General features: G+C 34.1%; 3 protein-coding genes across 3 annotated transcripts; 1 reads left to right on the top strand and 2 right to left on the bottom strand.

Annotated features, from left to right (window-relative positions):
* Window positions 1–1,725: 1,725 nt before the first annotated feature.
* On the bottom strand, window positions 1,726–8,859 carry LOC145598950 (membrane-bound transcription factor site-2 protease homolog). Its single transcript, XM_081655349.1, has 10 exons — window positions 8,700–8,859; window positions 8,543–8,608; window positions 6,853–6,919; window positions 6,660–6,758; window positions 6,371–6,474; window positions 4,659–4,806; window positions 4,434–4,514; window positions 3,870–4,319; window positions 3,269–3,586; window positions 1,726–2,038 (listed from the first exon to the last, which is right to left on the bottom strand). Exons 1-10 carry the CDS (start codon window positions 8,792–8,794, stop codon window positions 1,877–1,879), a joined length of 1,590 nt encoding a protein of 529 aa, XP_081511475.1. The 5' UTR covers window positions 8,795–8,859; the 3' UTR covers window positions 1,726–1,876.
* A 4,212-nt stretch (window positions 8,860–13,071) lies between these two features.
* Window positions 13,072–15,378, top strand: LOC145599040 (7-deoxyloganetin glucosyltransferase-like). The gene is made up of 2 exons (XM_081655452.1): window positions 13,072–13,433; window positions 14,308–15,378. The coding sequence occupies exons 1-2, from the start codon at window positions 13,148–13,150 to the stop codon at window positions 15,252–15,254; spliced, it is 1,233 nt and encodes a 410-aa protein (XP_081511578.1). The 5' UTR covers window positions 13,072–13,147; the 3' UTR covers window positions 15,255–15,378.
* A 4,309-nt stretch (window positions 15,379–19,687) lies between these two features.
* Window positions 19,688–24,277, bottom strand: LOC145599014 (myosin-binding protein 2-like). The gene is made up of 3 exons (XM_081655424.1): window positions 22,240–24,277; window positions 21,884–22,132; window positions 19,688–21,793 (listed from the first exon to the last, which is right to left on the bottom strand). Exons 1-3 carry the CDS (start codon window positions 23,918–23,920, stop codon window positions 20,517–20,519), a joined length of 3,207 nt encoding a protein of 1,068 aa, XP_081511550.1. The 5' UTR covers window positions 23,921–24,277; the 3' UTR covers window positions 19,688–20,516.
* Between the last annotated feature and the right edge of the window lie 2,502 nt (window positions 24,278–26,779).

Genomic DNA, 26,779 nt, shown 5'->3' on the forward strand with positions numbered 1-26,779 from the left:
ATACTTGAATGGTATTGACTGTTGAGTAATTTGCAAGGTCATTGATCCGGTAGATATTTAATCTAGTATGTAAGATTTGCAAGGTTATTGTTTTAGTAATGACATAATACTAGGTTTTTTTTTTTTTTTTTTTCCAAGATTCCAATTTAATACTCCACTTTTTAAAAGGCTCATTAAATTATAGCATTCGGTGTGGTAAATAATTTTTCTATACATATTATTATTATCTTTGTCAAACTCGAGAATATTAGAGAAAACGACTTGCTTTGTATTGATAATCACAAGGATAATTAATATTAACCTAACTTGTCTAAAACTTCTAAAATATATATTTACCTAAGTTAATTACACAACTCCCTCAAAAAAAAAATAAAAAATAAAAAAATAACACAACAAGATATTAAAATAACCAATTGACTTGTTTCAATATAACCAATTGACTTATAACACATCCCCTAAAGTTGGAGCATGTAGATCACAATGTCCAACTTGCATAACAAAAACCCGAACTGTGGTCGCCTAAGCCTTCGTGTTACTATAATAGAAGCGTAGAGAGTAGAGACATCACTATAACCATCAAATTATCTTACGTCATTCTCCTCACTACATCTTACAGCTTAACCAGTGCCTTCTGAATTCGTTCGCCGGACAATTATTGATCAGGTATACAATGGCACATCACCGCCTTCAATGAAAAAGACTACCAATCCCACCAAGAATCACCTCATCCCTCCTGTCAAAGAGAGCCAAAAGATGGAGCTTATATGGTGAATTACACGAGTTTGATCCAGAGACTCAGAGAGTTCAACCAACGAGCATAATTAAGTTAAGTGCTTCCTTCGATGTATCTGAACCTACATGGCCAATCTGACAAGTCAACTAGGCTTGGAGACACAGATCATCTGCCTACAGGCCAAGACCTGTTTGAACTTTAAAGACATAAGCTACGCCATATGGTGATATTATGATGCTAAATCAGTTTATCAGAAATGTGATTTCTCAAAATGCAACAGAATCCATCTTACCTATACACCATTCAAATATTTCCACTTCAGAGAAGCTCTGTGAATAGGGCATCTATGGTGACTTAATCGAGATTAATGCAAGGCATGAATTCCACTCAGCATGGTTCGATATCAATAAGGCTTACAAGCTATTGAGGTCAGGTGGAGCTCTATTTGGTCACAACTGTATCTCATCCTACTATGATAAAGGTGTCAGACTGGCTGTCAGATTATTTACTCGAGTCAATAAGTTCCACGTCAAAGCAGATGGACAACACTGGATGATTAATTCAGCTTGAACAGGGTGATACAAATTGAAGGAATGAAATCAATTACTGGTAATGGATTATGGGAGGACCAATCTAACTAGGCTGAGCTTAAGAATGATTTAATGGTACAAAGCAGCTTAGAAATGCAACAAGAATACAAGATTACTGTTGATTTCTGTATAAGGATCAAAATACACAAATTATAATGGTGAAACAATTAGAAATCTTGTTATCTGAATTTTGGGCACTTTATGTATTTTCATACTGTATTACTAAGTAAAAATATGATAGCATTATAGCAACATGGATATTTTTAATCACATGACATATGTTTTATGAAGATTGTATGTGACTCCTATGAATGCACTTTCAGGTGACTTTTCATGTGCTTTAATAAGATCAATAAGAAAATTCAGTGGCAGGATCATCAAAAGACAGCCACAAAAGCAGAAAATGGGGATATATATTCAGTGCAAAAAGAAGGTATCATAAAAACCGGAAATTTGGCATTGACAGAGAGATGAAAACATTTTTTGCAACATAATCCATATACCATGATTTCCAGGAATTAGCTGACAACACCCAAAAAAAAAAAAAAAAAACTTACCAAAATTTAATGAGAAATATTCTAATAAATACAAGGCAAGAAATGATGGAGCCCCCAAATAGGGAAGCTTGAAGCAAGAGTTTCCTCCTCCCAGGACTCAAAACAGTAATATAAAAAGAGCTTGCCTCCAAGATTGATTCACCATCGAGACCGTAGACCTGGTAAAATACAGATCACCATCATTTCAGTATTTACTGTCCAATGTCATACATGACTTGATGATCAGGTTGCACAATAGAGCAATACAATTTTATCATTAAGATAAGAGTTAAATCAGACTGCGCTTTAGACAATAGATTGAAATAGTACATGTGGAGATTAGAAACTGTAAACATCTAATTCTTCAGTCCCCACTCCAGATGATAAGAAAAGTCAGCAGTCTTGAGTGAGTGTGGCAAAGGAATATGGCCTACAATTTTTAGGAAACCAGAAGACCTTAATTTTCAGACCCATGACATCACTCTTAACAAGAAGGGAGTGAACACTCCACAACTCCACAGCATCCCTGGATCTCACAAGTTAGGCACATTACCAGCAAATTTATTATTTTCCAGATCCGTCTTTTAATCTCACTTAGATTAGTTGGATGGTGTAATGAACTGACTACCAACCTGGGGGAGGGGCATTACGGGTAGTCTAACAGTGTTATACTTAGTAGTCATCAAATTTAGTATAAACAAGAGAATATGCAATGAATTGAGAGAGGGCATTTATGCACATATGACAAAAGCTTAGTCTAGAATCATCATAGGGATTGATGAAACCATGTACATAAATAAAGAGAGAGAAAAAGATGGTGACAGGCAACTGGTGAGGATAATTGAGGAGACTTGTGACCTAAAGCCACTGCCTTGGAGAGTGATAGCCTCAAGCTACAGCTCACTAGTTTGGAGAGTAGTAGCCTCCAAGCTACTAGTTTGTAAAAAACTTTAATTTTGCAATCAATAAATCAATCTTTTCTCTCTATTTTGATATTATTTTGTGTGAGCAAGTTATTGAAAAATCTGAGTCATCACGGATGGACCAATAACATTGCTTTAATTTAATTTTGGAGATGCAGTAGGCCAGCAGCAAACTCACAATAACGGATGGATCAATCTTTTCTCTATTACCTTCATAATTTATAACCTGCTTATGTTACTTTCCTAAAAGATAAGCAGGATCAACAAGGTTTAAGAAGGATAAAAGTTTAATAAGGTAAAAACTTAAGTTAATTTACTAAAAGCAATACATATCAGCCTACCCAAAAACATAAATTTTCTCCCAGTTGTAACAAAAAGAGCATCGCATCCCAAGATAAAAGTTTAAGAATGATAAGTGTACATCTCAAGACAAGACTAATACAATGCATAAGTCCAGTGAAAAATATGCAGTACCAGTGAACATACCGGAAGGCTGTTGAGGAGGGCCAAAGCAACCGACACTTGGAAGGTGCACGCCAAAATCTTCTCTAGCATATCTGCTAGATATGCGCCAAACGGAGAAGCAACACGTGGTTGGAATGATGTCATACTCACTGAATGTGCCATAGAAATCACATCACCAACAAATAGAAAAGACTTGTGACAGTCATCCCCAGAATCAGAACTCTCCACAACAGTCAGGTTATTTTCTAGTTTCATGCATTGAAGAGAGTAAGGACTTCTATACATAATCTCAACCCACACAACACCAGGCATTTGAACTGGTGACATGCACAGCTCATTCTGCAAAGATAAAATAAAAAATAATAAAATGTAATTAAGAGGGGGGGGGGGGGGGGGGGGGAGCAATTTCAGATGGTGTATGTTAGGCTGATGGCTATTTTAAACCAGGTATTAAACATAAAAAAGTCACATGTCTCGTGTCTCATAGTAGACAAGGTCTGCAGAGGTCAAGATGCATAGTAATGCAGTCTCAAACCAAACCAGATCCACAAATTTAGAGATCTTCACCCAATAAACAAAATAAATTGATTAAAAATAAGATAAACCAGATGAAGAGGTCTACCTCTGAGCATACGCAACTACTTCTAATATCAGTTGTCCACAAGCTTTTGCAACTTTTAAGCTTGACAATATCAGCAGAATTGAGGCAGTATCCATTATTATTAATTCTCTGAATATCATATGCCTCTTTGTTGGAAGAATGAGCACTTGATTCGAAACAGGGAACAGATACAAAAGCAAAGTGCTCATCGGGGCAAACAGTCTGGTTACTCATCAAGAGCACAGTTACACTTTTCTCCATTAAAGAACTAGGGACACAGTAAGTTTTCCTATTAACAGTCAGAAATCCTTTCATAATCTGGGACTCAGAGCTCACCGTCTGCTTTTCCAGAAAATTTGCCATTTCTAGCCATTCTCGTGCATTGCTAATTTTATTTCCATCCAATGACACAATGACATCACCAGGAGACAGATAACCAGACACAGGTGAGCTTCCAGAGATACCCAGTACCTGCACTCAGATTATATATGCCAACCATATAAGAAGCCCATCATCAGGTTGCTTACAAACAAATTGATGTATGTACAAACATCACATGGAAATAGATTATAGATGTAATATTACCACGGGGCCCTCCCCATGTATGTAGAAAGGAGAAAGCATTAGAGGCAATAGCAACAACGCCAAACCACAAGCTGCACAAAACTTGACAAAGAATCCAAGCAGTTAGCTCTAAGTAACCCACATGGCTAATCTCTCAGAGTAAATTCCAAATCCAGATCACGTAATGCATTAGCTACAATTGACAATCAACACTCACTAAGACGATTCAGATTTTTTTTAACTCACCACAGCATTGTGCCAGATACCAGCACAATATATACGAAGGGCAGCAGAGTGTGGTTTAATTTGCAATAATTCGTGATTAAGTGCAACCAATGCCCCTGGAAACAGAACAGCTAGAAATATGGCAATGTACTCCAACTGTATTCCTTCACTGCTTCCCATTTAAGAGGTCCCTAGAGCAGCAAAGATGAGAAGACAGCTCTACAGTAGCAAAATCTTAAAAGATGTTTCATATGTAGTTTCAGCAATAACAGGTTTCTAGACTAGCTCATTCAAATATGCAGCACCGGTAGGGAAAAAAATAGCTACAAGAAAAATCTGGGTCGTCAAAATAAGCATCACATCATCAGGTTAGACTCTGCTGACATAAGCACAATTAAACTAGGTCAAACAGCTATATAACTTTGTGGGATTCAGCTGGAAAATAAAGGTGGAGATTATGGAGAAGAAATTGCATACACAGGAGAAGTTGTGAAAATTGAAACTTTTAGCCATATTTGACTTGCATGGTGTGTCAGAGAACCTCAGTGAGAATAATCAGTATTACCTAATATTGTGTCCCCTCCCCACCTCCGCCCCCCCCCCCCCCCCCCCAAAGAAAAAGGGCAGCATATAAGATCTTTTAATTTGTCCTTGATATATACTTCATATTAGCTATAACCTTAATGCAAAATAACAGGTTTTGACTTTAGGATATCATACTACTGTAAAATTACTTCAAATGTATGCAAATGACATCAGATAGACAATAGCAAATTACAATAAAGTCTACGCTATACTTCATCTAAATACTTAAGAAGTGAAGAATTACAGTGCCTTAAACATTTCATGACTCGATAACAAGTATGAAAGTGTCAATTAAATTGTTTGACCTACTAAAGAGTAGAAATCAAGCCAAAGCACCACCTGAAGGATGCAAACATAAGCTAAGTAGAATACAGACAAGGCTGATTGAAGCTCAAGAATTACAGGCAGCAGGAACAAGTATATCCTACATAGAGTTATCATTATTCATTAAAATGGCAGAGGTCAATGAGTATTCCACAATTGGCCCAACTTCGTTTCTTATTTATACCTTCAGTCATCAATAAGTCAATATCCTTCAGTCATCAATAGAATAATATTTGTTTGCAGCCCTTTCAAGGCTATCCAGCCCAATAGGCACCATCTCTATACGACAACCCTAACAGACTGCATTGGATAGTAAGATTAATAACAAGCCTAAACCCAAGCTTATAGCTGTTGTACACTGCATTCTAGTTACTAGTTAAGCATCGTACTAAAAGTTCCAACTCTTGCAAGTTATTAGCACATAGTAGACGGTAAAATCAGAGAGCAACAAAGGGCTATAAGTAAGTATATTCAAAGTTAATTTGAACACATATTGGAGATGCTATCACAAGTTTGAACTACTACCCTGCATATATTAAAAAAAGAGGGGGTAAAAGAAAGTGAAAATGATTGCAGAATCAGATTCCTTTACTACTTTTGAATATGTACAGGAGGAGTAGCTGGCACCTTATACATGCACATATATTGGTCCGACTATTGTTTCACAAATCTTAAGTTTAAAACTTCAGATGCATTATCAACTAGCTAAGCTCAAAGCCTAGATATCTTATCTTACATTACATTGAAAGTAAAACAGCTAGAGAGAGAGGGAGAGAGAGAGAGAGAGAGAGAGAGAGAGAGAGAGAGAGAGAGAGAGAGATGACCTTGCGGCAGCAGCGGCATGTCCAAATTCATGCACTGCTACAGATACCACAGTGGAGACTACCAAGTACAAAACATCAGTCAATGACATATAAAAGCCAAAAACCTGCAAGATGGAAATAGTGTGTTAACACAAGCAGTATGATGACTGAATATGCCTTTCTAGCATTCCAGAAGAACCTTCTTCAAGACAACTTTGCTCGAAGAAGGAAATCAGTGTCTATTGTCTAAGTACGTACTTAAAGAATTTGTGGGAAGAATTGGGGCAGAAAGAGAAAAGCAGAAGCTCACAGAGGGGTTAGCACCAAACAGTAAGGAGCTGAAAAGATCACTTATTTTATCTCTTCCGTCAGATAGACATAAAGTAGCCACTGATTCCCAAATAAGAATCTGCCCATACATAAATCAGAAAGTTATGCATGAATCAAGAAAGGTGGAAAAAAGGAAAATCTTTTTTTGTTGTTGGGAGGGGGTATTTTCTAACCATGGTGACTCCAAGAAGCACACTTAAACTGAAACCAACTCCCACAGAAAACCAAACTCTCAAATATCTGTAGAAGCAATCACCATATAGCTAAGCAATAACAGATAAAGGACATTCATGTTCATGTCATTCAATATAAGAAAGCCACGGCATCTACTGTGGAACATAGCTTAACATACAATAAAGAAAAAAAAGCTGCAAATGTGATGTAGATGGGAGACTGTTTTGAATGACAGATTAACAGGACACTGACAAACAGCTAAAGACTGATGCAACAAGCCAACAAAGATAGACCTTCAAGCGCAATTTCTGGACGAAGATATTGACCCCAATTATCATGAAAGTATGAAACAGCAGCCAACTATACCAAAAATGTTCCACCATAATAACATAAATGCAGTGGCTTGGTCACAAAATATCTGTCCTAGCACTCTATTTTGGTGAGAGTGAGGAATGCACAACATGCCTGTGTTATTTGTTAAATCTGAAATATTCTTAAGCCAAAATAATACTCTAATTCCTCATTCTGAAAATCTGGAATATTCTAAGTTTCTAACCTTCTTGATATCCTAATGGTTTAAAATATAACAGCAAACCCAGCCGACAGAGCATATCATTGTTTTTGTTCTTCTTTGCAAGTCCCAATATCTTTTGAATGGTTCAAGATGTACATCATCTTCCCCAGAGAAATTATAATGGTGTGGGTGACATACTATAAAGTATAAACAATATTGAAGAGATGAAAAGCAAGAAGAATACGGACATTATCAATACATATAATGATTCGGTGGCACTTCAGCACATACAAGATACAACTCATACAAGGTAAGAATTTTTCTTTTGACATAACAAACATTCCAAGTTTTTTCTGCCTTATACTCCATGACTTTCAGAAGTTAGACAGCTAATCTGAGTGGACTCAGTGGAGCAAATAAATTTTTGACACACAGCTACGCAACAAGATATACTCTAAAGTCCAAACTTCTTCATCATGAATCACAGCATAATCACCACCATCCAAGAAGATGTAACAAGTTTTCTTTCAAATAATATGCAAATCAGCATGATGGGGAGCACTAAATACGACTATAACTCTTAGTATAATCACTAATATCATTTTGGGACAGCTCGAAATCTCCTCAGCCCAAGCATAATAGTCACACATACAATATAAGATGTATAGCTAAAGTCGAATCTAAGCTTAATGGTGATTTTGTCACCACTTGGAGCTCAACTTTTTTTAGGAAAACACTAGGAATTAAGTAATGGAGATGACATAAGTATGACACAACCTTTATAAAGAGGACAAAATTCTGGCTACAAATTTATCTACACCTATACATCAATCATCAATGGCATTAGTCATCAAATTAGCTCACCTCATACTTTTCGCCTCATAAACTAATTAAAATCCAGCAAAAGTTCCTCCACAAAAGGTAAGTACATCTCCAAACAAAAACCTTAAGTTTCACAATAAATCACTATGAACAACACTCTTGAACAAATTGATAATCAATGAGTAATATGTTTGCTGCAATCATACTCGGGCCCGAAACCCGGATATTATTTTCATAAAAAATACATATATTCACTATTAATTACAAAGTAACAAAATATTATGCAATCTATGATCAAGCAAGATAAATAAAGATCAAACATTTAAACATAAAAAGTTATGCATAAAATTGACCTGGCGTATTTATGCCCAAATTGGTAAATGGGTTCATTGAAGCGAGAAATTTTAAGGTCACAATACCTGGAGATTTTGAATAATACCCAGAAATTAGAATTGCAGAAATTGATTGGAAAGTATATAAACACAGAAGATAAAAAGAGGAAGAAGATACCAGCAAGAAATGGTGTTAGAAAGACGAGTAGAGCGCAGGGGTAAAAGGGTGTGAGCTCGAACTCTTGCTTGCCGTCTGAATCGCCTTCCCTCCATAACTCCACTCTGCAATTGTCGACAATGTCACCTTCTCTCTCCAATTTGCAATGGAGGGAATTTTCTTCTTAAATTATTTGCCCTGTTTTATTATTTTTTTTTTTTTTTCCTTTTAAGTAAGCCCTAATTTTTCAACTAGATAAATCGAATATGCAAATTAAAGGAGAAAATTGTAATACGAAAAATGGGCACGGGACGTACCAGCCTGCCATGTAGGTCATTTCGAGCTAGTGTGGCTCGTGTAATCAATCAATCAATACTTTGTACTTTACTAAAGTAATCACTAACCCAGAAGTACACGTATCGCGTTCACATTAAAATTTTATGGTCAAATTTTTTTTTCTTCTAAAAATAATAAGATAAATTGATAAATAATAATAAAAAAAAAAAAGAAGAAGAAGAAGAAATTATACAGCCTAAATAATACGAAGTAGCAATTACAATTTCAAGTAAATAAAATATTAAGTGTATACTTAATCTATAAACAACTACAAAGTTATAGTAATATATAAATTAAATTTTTTTCATGTGAATATTCGAGCATTCAGACAAACAACTAGTGACTAATATATTTCTAATCGTGTCGTGTTAAAAACGTATTAATTTTTTAGTAAACTAGAAAACATAAATGAGTAAGAACGCGGCATGACCCGTTGTACTCATGTCTGGTTTGTGGTGAATTTGAAATGGAGTCTAACACGACCCACCAACAAGTTTTTCATTCCATGTCGTTTTGGGCCATTTTCACGTCAGCCCGCCCCATTTCCATCTCTAGGTGAAATCACATAATCAATTAATTGTTTTCTGGGAAAAATCGTAATCTCAAATAGTGGTTGTTCTAGGGAAAAACTGTTAATTGAGATAACAAGTTTACTTGTGCATAGTGTGTTTAATTACAAGTTTGTCACTTGATTTGCATATCTTATATCTGGTTATAAACTTGGATTTGATGATTTATTGTCCAAAACTCGAAGGATGGATGTGGCATGCGGCATGCCTGGTGTACTTGCTTTTGCGACTAGTTGCTCCCTCAATTATATATGCTCTTTCTATTTTTGCCTTTGCACATTTGTCTGTATATTAATTTGACCATAATTATATGTAATTTCATTTTACTAAAGAATGTACTCCATAACAATTATTATTATTATTGTATAATTATTGAGACGAATTACAAATGAGTAAAAGGCCTAACAAGACTATTATGTTTTTATATATTAAGGGTAATTTAATCAATCTTCCCATCTTATAAATAATACTGAAATTCCAAATGAAAATAAAGAGAAGAATCGAAGAGTAAATTCACACAATCACCTATACGTTAGGGTACCCATGTATTATGGACAATTTATCCAAATCTTAATTAATGGTACTTCTAGCTTTCTTTAAAATAAATAAAAAAGGTACTCATGTATTTTATTCCCTTAATTTGGGTACTCCTCCCTTGACACCGGCCCCTTAACCTTAACCCAACTTAGCTTACCCATAAAGGTAGGCCCAGACAAACATGGCCTTATGGCCCTTATCCCTCTCAAAGTAAGAGAAAGCATAAAACCATTTTCATTCTCAAAGCCAAAAACTAAGGGTTCGTTTGGCATCACTGTGGTTTTCTGTGGAAACTCCTTTTATATTTCCTGTTTTTGGTTTTTAGTTTTCAAAAAAACAGAAAACTTAAAACCAAAAATGATGTCAAACAAGCACTAAGGGTTTGTTTGGTTGTGGTTTTCTGTTTTTTGTTTTTTACAAGTATATTATATATGTCACATAATAAATTAAAAATTATTTGGACTTTTTAAAATCATGATAATTTTGAAAACTGACAACAGATATTTTTTTTCTTGTTTACTGTTTTTGGTTTTTAGTTTTAAAAAAAAGAAAACTGAAAACCAAAAATGATGCCAAACAAGCACTAACATAGAATTTTTGAGTGCCTAGTGTAACCTATCATTTTCCTCTATAGTCCATTGCATTGGATACCAACATCAATAATTGATCTAGTGAAAATACACGTTGGTGTTAAGGCTGTTAACTTATAAAATAATAATTAAGGTCTAATAATATTCATCTCCCAATTCTTTATAATCAAGCAAGGGTTCATTGTTGGCAAATGGCAAGATGCTCTTGACAGGTTCCAATGTTCCATCATGCATGCATGGCACTTATTTTTTATTTTTTTGTCGAGCTCTTTACTTTTAATTTAAACCGATGCCAGCTTTTAATTGCCTTTTTATCAGATAACACCTCTAATTTTAAAGAGCCTAACACTTGTATAGTTAAGGGCTTAATCTATTCAACTTAATTTCAGGTCCCTTCAGTTTAGTTCAGTTTCATTCCTAATTTCCTTCACTCATAAACAATTCATTTAAGCTTTATTCAGTTCAGTTATGTTCAATTCAGCCACAATCAGTTCAGCTCATTTGTTTTCAGTAAATTGAAACAGGTTCTTAGATTATTGAATATGGACTTACTAGTAGATACAGATACACGGTATGTCACGTCGGTATGCAAATTAGTTGTTACGCCTAGGTGCATAGTGGTCTTGTGGGTTGTGGCCAGGTTTCCACTCAATGAACCTTTAAGTTTCATGTAAAAGTTTGGAATGACAAAATTTGACAAAATAAAGTCTGGAGACAAAGAGACAATTAAATGTAATAAGAGTCCATGAGAGATTGAGAGTAGGTAGAGTAAAAAATGGGAGTTGGAAATTGACTAGTGATTCTCAGTTCGAGGGTCCTATCTATGACTAATTATCAGGCTAATTCAGTACAGTAATTTGTGATCTTATTTTTAGTGAGGTCTACATAAATCTGTTGGTGATGTCTTTTCTTTTTTTTTTTTTTTTTTTTTTAAATTTATTTAATTTATTTATTTTTTTTATAAACCTTTCGCTGGTTCTTCCAAAATAATCCAACCTTTGGATTGACCCTAAATAATCCCACCTTTGATATATATTCTCTCATAAAAAAAAGGGAGAAATGCATGTTCGATTCCATCACTTAATAACAATTGGAAGGAGACTGGAACTTAGCTAACCACCTAAAACCGAGCTCCGAATCCAAATTAGCTCAAAGGTGAAGCGGGTAAAACACAAAATAAAAATTACTACTCCCTTTGTTTTTATTTAAGTGCCCACGACAATTATTAAATGAAACCACGAGAATTTCAACGTACAATCATCCATCCCTACAGACTATAGTGGTGGATGTAGAATATTTAAGATGGAGGGGCACTAAATAAAAAAAATAAAAAAAATAAAATGCTTGTATAAAGACTTGAACCCAAGACTTTTAACACAAATTCAATACATTACCACTATGATAAAGCTAATTTGATGTTATTTATAACATTAAATAATTTGTATTTAACATATAACTTTACATCTTTAACTTAATAAGAGAAACTAGAAATGGAGGAAAGTTAGGCATTTACAAATGCATAACAAGGGCTATTAATGTAATTATACATATGTACAAACGATTGCATATTCTGGTATCATTGGATGATCAAATGGTACCACTGAATATACATTGATACCATATATGCGCATAATGATATTATATATGCATTCAGTTGTACAAAATTTATGCATAAATACTACCACTGAGGATTCAATGGTACCATATAAACTTTCAGTGGAACTATCAATATGTGGTCCCCCATCACGTGATACAATCCGACCAAAAAATAGGTAGGGTCCACCTATAGACCTCTCTCTTCCTATCTCTCTCCTCTTTTCTCTCTCTATCATATGTTTTAAAAATATTTTAATCAATGTAATACATTTACAAATGCCTATCTTTCCTCTCTTTAAAATTCCTCACTTAATAAAATTTAAAAAATAAAAAAATGGCAGGATTGGTGCCACCCAGGCCACTTAATAGCTCTGCCACTGCCTACACGTACTTTTAAGTTCCCAATAATTTCCACCAAAAAAAAAAAAAGTTCCCAATAATTGCCACCTTTTTCAACCAAAAAATATAAACCAATCAACAACGAATAAAGGGAGCTAGCATAACTTTAATTATCTATATAAATAGAAAGCAGCTAAGAAGAGTAACGATTGTACAAGAACAACCTAGTCAATAAGAAATAATTAAGAAAGCAAGCTAATTATCAATTAAGATGATGAAGCATGCAATTTTCGTCCCATTTCCATCAAAAAGTCATATATTTCCCATGCTAAAATTTGCTCAAATACTTCATTACAAATATGGTTTCCATATTACCTTTCTTAGCAATAACTACTTTCATCAAACCCTCTTTCAATCTAAAACCCAAGACAATACATTTTCTTCTAGGGGTGATTCTAAAACTACCTTTAAATTCGAGTCCATTCTCGACGATTCAATAGACATGCAATCCTCCGTTGATTCTGTTTTTCAAGGTACTTTGGGACCTTCCCTTAAGGAGGTCCTCGTAAAACTTGGTCGTAACGACTACAATAAGAGTGACAAAGATCCATTATTATTGCCGCCGGTGTCTTGCATGGTTATTGATGTTGCAATGTTGTTGATCACCCTTGATGTGGCCGATGAAATGGGGATTCCGGCTGTTGCATTGGATGTTATTAGCGCTTGTGGTGTGTTGGGTTACTTGCAACAAAGTCAGCTTCTTGACAAAGGCATTATACCCCTCAAAGGTAGATTGAGTTTTATTCTTAGCTTGTTTTTTTAAAGTTGTTGAATTATTGACTATCTTTTATTTCAACATATCCCTTTTATTTTCATAAGTAATACAACACTCTTTATAGGGATGATATCAAAATAATTACATAAAAATTATAGCCATCATTATAGATCAGATCATAACATTTCAGTAATAAGAAAGGAAAAAAAAAAACCGTCTCAAAAAATCAAAAAAAAAAAAAAATGATAAATGAGAAAAGGAATTAAAATATAGTCCAACTTTATGCCTTCTAAAAAAAAAGAATAAAGTTGAACAATCACCCCTTTAATAATGTTGAATTAAATTTTTAAAAAAGTTATAGAAACAATCACCCCTTTAATATTGTTGAATTAAATGTTTCAAAGAAAAAAAAATATTGTTGAATTAAAATATAAACCAGTAGCTTTTAAGAAGAAATATAAGATTATCTGTAAAAATAATTTCAATTTAGTAAACATAATTTAAATTCAACAAAAATAATTTCAGTTTAGCAAAAATAAGGTGAGTGAATAAAAAAAAAAAAAAAAAAAAAAACATTCAACTAGGGATGCAAAGGAGGACATTGAAGGAGAAGAAACTGAAAAAGGTGGATTGTTTCTATAACTTTTTTTTTCCCCTTGTCAGATCAAATTTTTTTCCGAACTACTTTAATGTATTTTAATGGGTACATACAATTTTTGTGTAGCCACTCAAAAGTTATTCTACTATTATAATTGTTTTTTTTTTTTTTTAAAAAAAATAATAAAATTATTGGTCAAGTTTTAATTTTCCTATAAACCAAAGAGACAAATCATTGAGAAAGATCGATGTTAAATGTTAATATGTCATCTACATTATATGCGGTGCAGATTCAAGTTGCCTTACAAATGGTTATCTTGAGATGATTATTGATTGGATACCAAGTTTGAAGGGAATACGTTTGAAGGATTTATCAGCTAGTTTTAGAACTACAGATCCAAATCATTCTTGTTTGAAATTTGTTAGCTCATTTTTGAAAAAAGCTCTAAAATCAAAAGCACTTATCCTCAACACATTTGATGCTTTAGAGAAACATGTCCTAGAAGATCTTTCATCTTATTCACCAAACATCTATGCTGTCGGTCCATTCGATTTATTATTTGATCATATTGAAGGAAATAATAATAATCATATCCATTGTTCGAGTACAAGTTTGGAAGAAATTCATGAATATATGCAATGGCTTGACTCTCAAGAACCAAACTCGGTTTTATACATAAGCTTTGGGACAGTTGTACAATTGACCGAGGAACAATTTGATGAACTAGCATGGGGGCTTGCTAATAGCCAAGTAAAATTCTTTTGGATCGTTAGACCTAACCAAGTTAAAGGTAGGTCTAATACTCTTCCGGTTGGGTACGAAGATGAGGTTATACATAAGGGTATATTCGCGAGTTGGTGTGACCAAAAGAGGGTCTTGGCTCATCCATCTATCGGAGGTTTCGTGACACAATGTGGGTGGAACTCGGTAACTGAGAGCATATGCAATGGAGTTCCAATGGTTTGTTACCCTATTTTTCTTGAGCAATTTACTACTTGTTGGTATTGTTGTAATTGTTTAGGTATTGGTATAAATATAAGTGAAGTTAAGAAAAGAGGTGAAGTTACTAAGGTGTTAAATGAGTTTATGGAAGGAGAAAAGAGAAAGGATATGATGAAGAATGTCATGAAATTGAAGAATTTGGCCTTTGAAGCAACCATGAGTCCACATGGATCCTCGTGTGTTAATTTAGACAAATTAGTTAATGATGTGCTTATTTCAAATCGCTCGTATTAAGCATGATATATCGTCTAGTAAGGCTTCAATTTATTTATGGTTAACCTTGTGTTATCATGTACTTCTATTTGTTGTATTTATGTTCAACTTCCATAAACATTAATATCAATTTGTTTTTTTGTCATTTGATGATTACAAGTCAATCAAAAGCTTAATCTGATGGTTGAAGTTCATGATTGGTTTATGTACTCTATCAATTCTTATCATAAGCTTTAAGTTAACGATGCATCCCAATTGCATGATGCATTTAATATTGTCGACCTTCAATCTCTTAAGCCCAAGTAAAGTTTAGTTGAACCAAAACACATGCTTATTTTTTTAATCCCTGAATTTAAAGAACTAAAATGGGTCGTATTGAAAATAACTAAATTAAATGAAAATATACTCCGTAGTTCATTAATCTGATACATCTATAAAAGAGATAAATAGTGGTAGTGTGCACATTAATCCGACTATTCAGGATTTGGGGTGACCTGACCCATCCATAATTGATCCGAACCCGAACCGAACACCGACCAAATTTAAAAGCTCTATAACATGGTCCATTACACTTGATTTAGATAAAGCCCATACTCATAGATCATAGTCCATAGACCATGGGTGTAAGTTGCGTGACCAATTGTCCAATTTCAGTATTTCACTCAATCCATTTTCCCGCAATTAATTTGGGTTTGCTGTTTTTCTTTCAATCGAATTTTCAGAAAGCAGGCCAAAATTCTCTGATATCAATCATGTCTTCTTCTAGAATTTGCCACAACAAAACAAGGTATGATTTACCATCTCAACATCACTAGCTTACTGTACCCCTTTACAATTTTGTTGAATTTTTGTTCTTTTGTAAATACTTTGTAAGGATAAAAAAAAAAAAAAAAAATGGAAATTTGATAGTTATAATCTTGGCTAATTTTGGGAGTTGACCCAATTGAAGATTTGAACTATAATGGATATGTCACCTAACTGGCATAATACTTGCTCGTATTAGTCGTATATAATACGAATTTACTCGTAGTAGTTTAGGTGGACTATGCTTACAAATTTCAACCAATAGTTTAGGGAGATTATGCTTATAAATTAAGGGTATGTTGCAAAAATCTTACTACTGTAGTATATAATAATAAGTTATAAATGTGGGGTTTATTTTCTTCTAGGGTTTAACGATACGAAGTACATCACCCTGACTAACGAGTATGTTTTTTTGACGTCACAATTGATATGAGGTGTTGGAATGTTAAACGAGTCAACAAGACACACATATAAGTATAACTAATCATATAGTGTGGTTCAAGTGTTTGGAGTCTTTGGACTATCCCAAAATCAATGGTTATCGTTACTCGTTACTATGTCAAGTTGTCAATTACCTATATGTAGTTCTAAAAGTTGCTTTTAATGAATGGTATGATATGAAGAATTAATTTCAGGATATCCTTTACTAATGGGTACAAATAAATTTGACATAAAAATTAGTTAATTATTCTGGATTTATACTTATTAATTTATTATTAGACATTTAAACTATCCTCAAGACCTCAATATTTAGGAAAAATGTAACACAATTTTGTTCATTAAACACCCCTAGCTGTAAAATTTAGTCCAATGACCAAGTGATTTGAATATAATACATTTTCTTGATTTTTATAGTCCTGTTAAGTATTATAATTACAAGAAATCATTAGTGTCACTGGGTTGATGATACCATTTATATGGTATGAATTATGATTCAGTGATTCTGTAGGACTGAAAATGTAGATCTATGGTATATTATAGATGAACAGTCTTTTTGTTTAGTGGGGGTAAAGTACAAATACTAGTTATATAACATGGTTGGAAACTGACATGTATGTCTATTATGTTATGATGTTTGCTTATGTTGAATAATTCCTTGTGTTTGTTGGAAATACAATTTAGTACACATTTTTGGGGACTAGTCTTTGAGAATCATGATTTCCCTCTGTGTGATGACTGTGATCCTGTTGATGGTTGTCAGAAAGCATTGGATTGATTTTATTAATAGTTGTTAAAGTGAGGACTTAATTGAGGAATTAGTTTTTAGTTTATAGTTGGAACTTGGAAGGTAATTTTCTTTACAAAATAGTTGCATTTAAGAACTCATAGCTGATCTCGAGGAATGGTAAAAATGTGGTACATAATCTTTGTGCTATCTTGGCCTCTTGGGTGGTCGTCGTGATGGTACAATAGTCTTGAGGAGTTATAGTGTTTGGGATCAACAAATTTGCCAGTCCCTTGGTTAAATCTATTAGCTCTCAGCATGATTGACCATTCACCAACTTCATATTCAGTCACACTTGGTTCCAAAATTGTATGTTTGTATCAGACATTATGACTTAAATACTTAAGTATCAAGATAACATAGTAATTATTTAGTTATTGTGCTTGATTTTGACTTATTGATGAAGCTAGAGGAAGTTTACTAGTTAATTTTCAAGGTATTAGATAACTCCTAAACCCCCCGTAACAAGTTGGACCAACAGTTGAAATGCTATGCACATCTCTTGATTAACCTATCATCTCTAGTAGAGGGCTAGAGGCTACTGAGTAAACAATTAGTATCATGGTTCTGATTATAATAATCAGTTGCACTTGATCGTACGAATTAGAGTGAACTGTTTATAACAGTAGAAGCTAAAATCATCTGTTCCACAAACGAGGTAAACCGTACAGCATTCTTAGGAAAGTGTAACGAAATAAGTGGGTGTTAATTTGTAGGAGCAATTAACTTAATTGCTAAAGTAGATTGTTTGACAATGAAAACCTGAAATGTTTGGCATCCAAAGCAGTATGACTACTTAAGGGCCCCAATGTTATCGTCTTTCACATTTGATGTCCTATAATCTCTCAATTATGTGGTTTATAAGCATATTAGCCTTTTTTATTGTCTCACTTGTGAAGATTATTGTACCAAAGCATAATTTGCTTTCTAAGTACGTTTTTAGTTCCTTGTTCTTTGCATATTTGTTTTGGAGTTTATATTCGTTGGTAATTATCATTGAAGCTATAATTATATCAAGGTGATAAAAGATTGCTGGAAAAAACTTGATTATATTTGGAACCCTTTTGCTTTACACCTGCCTGAATTGAGCCATCAATTTCTTGCCTGATTAGTTTTCTTGATAACTTTTGACAATGTTAGGGGAGAATGGCCGGATCATTTGTTTGTTGTTTTGCCTGGTCCATGATCAGCCCTAGAAATGCATTATGCTGAATTGTTGTTGTATTATAAGTTACCTAAGTCCATGCATGCTTCACATCTATTTCTGCATGAGCTACATGATTAGAAATAATTTTTTTTTCTTTAATGTTTTCTTTACAGATATTCAGACACTTTGTCTTTTGGATTGTTTCATTTCAAGTCCACTTTAGACTCAATGAAGCAGAATAGCAAAGAAAACCATAACTGAGTAAAGGTGAAAAGCAAACACGAATTTTGCATCAGTGTAACGATTTGGTAAGTGTCAATTCCATGATGAACCTCGGCACTCTACATGTACTCCCTTCGTCTTGAATTAGTTGTCATGATTGATAATGAATTTTATACTAATAATGTGACAACTAAATCCTGACAGAGGTAGTATTGCATTAAGGCTATGTGGATTGACATTCTACAATTTTTTCTCTGACTATAGATGATGTGTGCCTTATTGATGTGTGCATTATGTATGCATCTATTGATAACAATACCACTAGTTTAAAAAGTCAATAAGTGGTCTGGTTTCAGAGCCAACAAGTGATAATACATGCTGTTTTATTTCTTTGATGTGTGTGTGTGTAATACATGCTGGAACTTTTTGACTCCTATCTTTGACAATGTGTTCCATTTTTGCTTTAATTCTCCTCTCTACCATCACTATCAGTATATGCATATGTTTCTTCTTTTGTGGCTCATCATCTTCTTTGTACCTATTCTTAGGTGTGCTACTTGGTATCCTACTCTGTTATGGAGCTTCAAACAAAAGCTTTTTAAGTTCTAGGTTCTTATGCCAAATTATTTATAGGCTTTTAGATGTAGACAATTGATACTTTAAACCATCCTAATCTTAATTATCACGGGATCCAATAAAGTATTTATGTGTCACACCAATTATCTATACACACTTCAATCTATAGAAAATTATTTACATTTTTGCTGAAGGTTTTATGTTGAGCCTTTAAATATTAGAGAGAAGCTAAGTGTAGAAATATGTATCATGTACTCCATAGCTAATTATGTGTACATGGTTTTTTCATGGGGCAAAGGAATCCTTAATTGTACCTACTAAATTAGCAAAGTAGTTTGCTTTAAGCAAAGCTAACAATGAAAGCAATTTTGGCTTCTTATTGCCATAATTATATGTACTTTGTCCTTAATAATGTTGAGTATCAAGCAAATTATATGAATATAAAGCTTGATTAGGAATAAGCATAAACAAACACACACTTTATATACTTTACAGAACAGATTCATTACATTAGATTAATATACAGGTAGACTAACTTTACTCCAAAAGCTTTGATCAAAACCCATGTGATGATCAACTGACTCACAAAATAGAAAAGAAAAAGAATTACAAAAAAGGCAAAAGTTTATACCACAAAATCTTTGATACAAAACAAAATTGAAGAATAAATACAGCTATATATAGTTCCTAATCCTAAGATTTATGTGGTAAAAACTAATGTTATGTGCTTGAGACTGGAATCATTGTTGGATCTCCCAGTCTCTGCAAATTCCAGGCCTTGTTTTTTAGTTCCTCACAAAACAAATACAAAATGACAGGTTGTGCTTTGAGTACTTCCACTATCCTACACACACTTAAAATCCATCATTCCCTTTTCCCTCAAAAGGGAGGTGATGGGCAAGAAAAAAAATAGACTAACCCCACAAAAATTTGGGTTTTTTTTTACATTTACTTTGGACAAAGAACAAAAGCAGAAACAAAAAAGAATGAAAGAAATAAATAAAATTGGGTCAGCAAACCTTGATTTTTTCTTGTTTGCATACCCTGAACCTCCCCTTCACCATCTAGGGGGGTCCTTCACTGAATTCTAGACGACAAAAGTTTGATCCTCTTCTTTAGCTGTATCTTTCAATTCCTTAGATCAAGACTTTTTGACTGATCTAATAGCGAAACTTAACCATGAACATTGGAATCTGCTTTAGCACGGGTACTGACTAGTATCAGTATTTTGTGGTGTAGATAGATGTATGACAATGTTGAACTGATGGGTGATGTGATCTTATGTTTACCAATAATGTCATGGAAGGATTTACACTGAAGCACAATGATCTGTATTCTTCATGGCTTGAACTTCTACATTCTTCAAATCGCGTAAATGTTGTAGAATCTCTTGAAGAAGATCCAAGCCTTTGTCACCTTTCCTCAACGAGCCAATGCAGTGTTTTAGGAACTCCCTATCAGCTTCTAGTGCTTGTAGTCTCTCATAGACATGATCAACTTCCTCTTCTACAGCAAACCTTTTCTTTTCTAACTCGAATTTTGTAATATGGAAATCATCTTCATTTCCATTTAACACTCCATTTGGGGAATCTAATGACTCTGCTGCATCAAACAGTGGAAGAAGAAGCTTCTTTGGCATTGAATCGTTGATCCTCCTGTCTTGCTGATGTTTTCCATTGACATAAATAAACTCATTATTGTCACTCCCATTATTAATGTCAAAATCTTTGCCATTCTCTTCATAGAACTGCTCAAATGGCTTCATGTTCTCGTAATGTTCCTCTTCCTCCTCTGCTAGAGTAAAGAGCTTCTCCTCTAAAACCTTGAGCTGCTCTAGAATTGCCTGCCTCTCCTCTTCAAACCCGGCCAATGAGTCTTGTAAACATAGGACTGCATCGGTTGGTGTATCTTGGTGCCCATTTTCTGCTTGATTGTGAGGACTGATTCCAACATCTTCTTCTTGATCCTTCACCTCATGATTGAAATCTATTGATTGACCATCACTCTCCTCTCCATAACTGCAAGAAGCAGAAGAATTCCTGCTTCTCCTCCTACACATTATCCTCATCCTCTCTTTTTCTTCATATTCCATCACCTTCTTTCTATACACTTCAAGCTCCTTCTCGAGCTCTTGCTTCTCTTTCTCCCTCTTCACCACGAGTTCATTCATCATCTGCAGTGCTTCCTGGTCATACTCTGACTGTTCTTCCATCATTCTTTGGTACTGGGAGGCTTCCAACTGCATTGTTGCTTTCTCTTCTTGGAGCCTAGTTATCATAGCCATTGTTTGATTTGCCGCGATTGCTGAGGCATTCCTCTCTTCCTCCAACTCTTTATATAACGCTCTCAAAGTTTTTCTCTCAGTGAGTAGGTCCACTTTGAGCTTCTCCATTGTTTCCCCATGCTCACTAATCGTACTCATCCCATCTAGTGATTCCTCCGTTGCTGATTCCCTTCTGCCTAGCATCAACAATTTCTTATGTAGGCTTTCAGAAGATGTTGGTGTATCAGGAACTTTGTCTTCCTCAACTTCATCATGTGACATGCTCACATTGGCATTTAGGCCTCTTTCACAAATTTCATCATCTGAATTTTAGAATTATAGTATCAGATGTAGAGGCCCAAAAAAAGAACATAAAATGAAATAAGCAATAACCAAGGGGGTTTGAATATTACCATGACATACTACATTGTCAGTAAGTGTGTGAGTTTCTTGTTTGCTGGCTGTAGGGGGTTCATCCACTTTAACCAAGAGCTCATCTGTTGAATTCTGGTTTGTTTCAGTTTCGATTTCATAACTCCTGAAAAGTGATGCAAGATTTGCCTCATACTCTTGGAACAATAGCTTCTCTGTTGGATTCTGATTCTTTTCCTCAATATCAGTTTCATCAGTCATCAAATAAGATGCATTATCCTCCTTAGAATCTGGTCATAGGGATTAAATTATTTAGTTTGACTCAGAAGTATAATAACAAATTAACTCAAAATTTAAAAGAAAAAAACTATAGAAGTTGGAACAAGTCTGTCAGTACCTGAAGAAGTAGAAGGTGTCTCTAAACTCACAGCTGTTAATTGGCTATCAGCTTGTACAGCTTGATTGTTTCTCTCCTGCACATCCGAAATGGGTGTACTCTCAGTAGTTGCAGCCTCTTCTTTTTCCTCTGAAAGAAATGAAATTTCTATTTCTCTCTCCTTTTCCTGCTTTGGAACTGATTGCGAAAGTTGTGAATCCTCTTCCTCATGTTCGCGAACTTGCAACTTCTCTGTCACGCTCTCCTCTTCTTCTGTAGGTGAATTTTCACTTATGATCTCATCTCCTTCATAAGCCACCGGAGAAATTTCTGAAATTTTCATCTTTTCCTCACTTTCGGGAATTTGTGAGTTCACATAGTCAGGACCAGCAACAAGTTTATTTTCCTCAAAAACCAACTCAAATTTGTCTGAACCCTGCATCTTGTCCACTGCAGGACTTTGTAAATTTCCATACTCGAAACCAGCAAGAAGATCATTTCCTTCAACAACCTGCTCAAATTTGTCTGAAGTCTCTGAACCCTTCATCTGTTCTTCATCTTTAGGAAGATGTAATATCTCAGTCTCAATACCTGCAGTAACAAGCTCATTACCCTCAAAAACCAGCTCAAATTTGTCTGAACTCTCCATCTTCTCCTCTTCTTTGTGAATTTGTACCTTCTCAATCACAAGTTCTTCTTCTTCCTGTATACTAGGCAAATCCTTAGCAATAGTAGTAACCTCACACCCAGGAAGAACAAGTTCGTCTCCCTCGAAAACAAGCTCGAATTCCCTGGAAAATCCTGATGAAGTTTCTTTCCTTCCCTCCTTGAAATTTCTGCTGATTTCTGCACTTTTACTCTCCACCTTGATAGAATCATCATTAATAAACTCAACTGGGATTAATCGATAATCATCATGATCAATATAGAAATCTAGATGCTGTGGAAGCATATCAGGACACAAATTTTGAGTTGTAACTCTAATAATCTCCTCAATTTCTCCCTTATTTCCATTAGTATTATGAAGGAGAGGTTCCTTCTCTGCTTCGAAAACTACTTCTTCGTTCTCCTCTTCATCACCATCATCCAATATTTGATACCCAAACTTGGCTTGATCATCTGACTGATCAGAACCTATCTGCACATTTTGATCTGGTAAAAAATCACCCAATAATTCTCTTTCTTTGATCACAAAATCCGAGGACGAAACTTTACTAATTGGATTGACCTTGATCAATACTCTTTCACAACAAGAACACTTCTTTGTAGCATCATCATCTTCAGCTTTAACTATACCAATCTCTGTCATCCATTTGCTGACTTCAGGATCATCTGATGGAGCAGCAGAGCAGCTTTCACACAAGTCATGTAATTCAACGAGCTTTCGATGGTGGGAGCAATACCCAATCTTTGATATCTCAGCAGCATGTTGCTCACAAATGATTTCTGAGTAGGATGAGAACTTTGTCTTCTTGTTTTTGTCATTCTTGTGGGAGTCTAAGAAATGATCAATCCTTGAACATAGGAAACAGGGAGGTTTAAGGCCAAAATATAGCGCGAATTTAAGGATGAAGTAGGAAAAGAGAGAGTTTAGTAGAAGGAGAAAGATTAGAGTCCATTCAAGAAAGGCATAGATTAGAACACGAGTTATTCTGTTTGTTCTTCTATGTAACATGGATGAAAATCTGTTGGGTGGTGCCATAGATAATTAGTATGTAGTTGAATTCCTTTGATATAATATGTACAGTAGGAACTCGAACGCGATAATAATAATAATGATGATAGATAGATGGATTGTTGTTGAGGAAGGAGAGAGAAAAGAAGGTAAGAAGAAGATGAAATGGTAGAGGAAGATTATTACAGAGTAGTAGTAGTTTGAATATTGAGGGAGCCAAAAGCAAGAAAAAGAAGCAAGGGCCCCAAAAATAAAGGGAAATTTGTCCCTTGATTTGGAGAAATACCAAAAAAGGATCTCAGTAAATTGAGCATGCAATGGAATTGGCTATTCTTAAAAAAATGATTTTTTTTAAGAAAGCATCTGATTTTTTTGACCAAGTGAAGCAAGCATTACTGATTTTCTATGTTAATAGTTGATAAAGAATGTGTTTTAACATATGCGAAGTAATACTGTCCGTTGTATTGTATATTAGATTTGTAAAATTGTAACAAGTCTTATACTATGGATCACTCCGAGCACAATAAAGTATTATGGTAAAACAAATCGCAAATCATTGTTATTTTAGAAAATTTCATACATGATTATTTTCTTAGATGGAGGGAGTATTATTAATAATAAATATTATTAGTGACGGGAATGCTTGTGATACAAGATAGTAGATCATCACACATAATCCAGAAGCTTACAGTAAGCAGTATTATCCTTGCATTTGATGTCATGCTTAATAAATCTTAATATATAATTACATGGTATGAATTTAAATTATTCTTAAGTGCTAGCAGAAGAATACTTGAAAATAAGAAAATAATTAGGTCGGTGATGAAAGAGAATATAGTTAATAGAGAGAATTGGTCAACTTTTGGCAATTTATGAACGCTCCACACTTAATAAAATTTTGTTGTTAGGCAGCTAATTTGAAGTGGCCTACCAACTTGAGAAATGCGCTGGTGGACCATAAATATTTATACATTATTATTATGATTATTAATTATAAATATAAAGCAGCTAATTAAGGGGCCCCTTTGAGATGCTTTAGATGTTGGGTCTCATCATGTGTTTTCTCAATCAGGCCCCTTATTATTCATCCCAATTTGTCTGCTTTTCATACCCTTTATTTTTATAAATTTATAAAAACTACCTCCATTTTTTAAAAATAATTATGTTTTAATTTTTTTGGTAATATTAATATGGTGGGTATTCATGTGTATAATCATGATATTTGTTGAATTGTATTAAGTTTATAATGTCAAGATATTATTTCTCAAATTCCATAATCTACATATTTATTTATTTATTTATATTATTTTGTGGTCATTGTTTATACTATTATTCTGTTAAGAATGATTTATTGGGATGGGGGTGGCTTTATTTTTAGCCAAAATTGAATAATATTGCCCATCTATGAAATGTAGTTATCGTAATGTGTGATGATTGGATATAAAGCAAATCTGTTTTGTTTATTGTGTATAAATTAGATGACATACAACCCCCAACCCTCCAACTTCAATCCAAAAATATAGCCCAAATTGGACCACAACTAGCTAATTACACTTATTATGGGTGTCACTAACTTCATTTAGGTCACACCATTACAACATACAACGGTATCAATAGAGCGTTCTAGAGTCCTTTAGGAGTATATGAATCATATGCAACAATGATAGTCAATAAATCCTTAGTCTCAATATCTCAAAATGATTTGGAGTTGGCTAACATGAATCATCAAAAGATTTATTATTCCGAATTTTGCTTCATTGCATTTGTGTCTATGGATCTTCAAGCCTTTCATAGTCACACTCAGTAGCAATAACAGTGATAGAGGAATAGAGGGCACTGCTATTGAATGTTATTTCCTCAACTAATGTGCTATAAATTCAACTACTTTATGAATAATATGTCTTTTCATGCTCTTATTTTGGCTATCAACTTTATTTGTTTGAGAATTTTAACACAATTACCTACCGGATAGAATGATATACTTCGTATTAAACATTCCAAGTATCCAACCTAATATCTTAATAATTCATCTTCTATAAATAATATCATACGGAGCATTATTATACTTCGTATTATTTAGGGTCGGAGGGAGTATATCATACTTGTTCCTCAATTTGATGATGAATTCTACGGCTTTGTTCATAAATGAAACTGAGAATGACCCAATCCCAATTTTAATTATTGAGAAATACCTGAATTTGTTATCATCTTAGTTTGTCAATCTATTGAATTTGGACTTGTTTATAAGGCCCATGGGCCGTTCAATGGGCTGGCTAATCACTTAATCAGTTGATTGGTGTCACTAACTCACTGTCTTGCTCTTTCTTCAATTCTTGCCTCCCTCTCTTTCTCTCTGCAAAATCAATTAATGCAAAATATTTCTTCAATTTTCCCGCAATTTTTCTGGATCATCAATCATATTTGATTTCCCAGTAGCAGAACAAAAGCCCCCCATTAATGGAAATCTTCCAGAAGGTATGATTTTGTAGTTTGAATAAAGATTCCTTGTTATTTTTCAGCACTCATTTGGACCCTTTATTGCCTTTTATCTTGGTTCAGAATTGATTTTTTTTTTTTTTTTTTTTTTTTTTTGCATTTTTTTTTCCTTTATAAATTGGAGCTCATGAACAAAAACTTGGAAATTCTGCATATTTAGTTGGAAAGGAAATTCTTAACTGGTAGCATGGTTCCTCTAGAAATTTGCATATATATTACAATTGCTGTCTCATTGAAAGAAGTAAAAAAAAAAAAACCCTAAAGGTTTACTAGGGTTTAAGTATTTGCAATTATGGATACATAATTAAGTTTAACATTATGTAAAAATCTACATAATTACATGGTTCTAAATATGAGATTTCAGTTGCCAAAAGTTTACTGATGTTACTT

The sequence above is a fragment of the Chenopodium album genome, chromosome 20 (assembly GCF_948465745.1).
Source record: "Chenopodium album chromosome 20, dcCheAlbu1.1, whole genome shotgun sequence".
Classification (NCBI taxonomy): domain Eukaryota; kingdom Viridiplantae; phylum Streptophyta; class Magnoliopsida; order Caryophyllales; family Amaranthaceae; genus Chenopodium; species Chenopodium album.

Bases quoted from the DNA above. Each gene is read 5' to 3' on its own strand.
- LOC145598950 (XM_081655349.1), bottom strand. From the start codon at position 8,794: ATGGAGGGAAGGCGATTCAGACGGCAAGCAAGAGTTCGAGCTCACACC. The intron at 6,759-6,852 runs GTTAGAAAATAC...ATGTATGGGCAG, and splicing joins TGCTTCTTGGAGTCACCATG to ATTCTTATTTGGGAATCAGT. The intron at 3,587-3,869 runs GTAGACCTCTTC...TTATCTTTGCAG, and splicing joins GTAGTTGCGTATGCTCAGAG to AATGAGCTGTGCATGTCACC.
- LOC145599040 (XM_081655452.1), top strand. From the start codon at position 13,148: ATGCAATCCTCCGTTGATTCTGTTTTTCAAGGTACTTTGGGACCTTCC. The intron at 13,434-14,307 runs GTAGATTGAGTT...TATGCGGTGCAG, and splicing joins AGGCATTATACCCCTCAAAG to ATTCAAGTTGCCTTACAAAT.
- LOC145599014 (XM_081655424.1), bottom strand. From the start codon at position 23,920: ATGGCACCACCCAACAGATTTTCATCCATGTTACATAGAAGAACAAAC. The intron at 22,133-22,239 runs GTACTGACAGAC...CCCTATGACCAG, and splicing joins GACACCTTCTACTTCTTCAG to ATTCTAAGGAGGATAATGCA. The intron at 21,794-21,883 runs GTAATATTCAAA...TCTAAAATTCAG, and splicing joins TGACAATGTAGTATGTCATG to ATGATGAAATTTGTGAAAGA.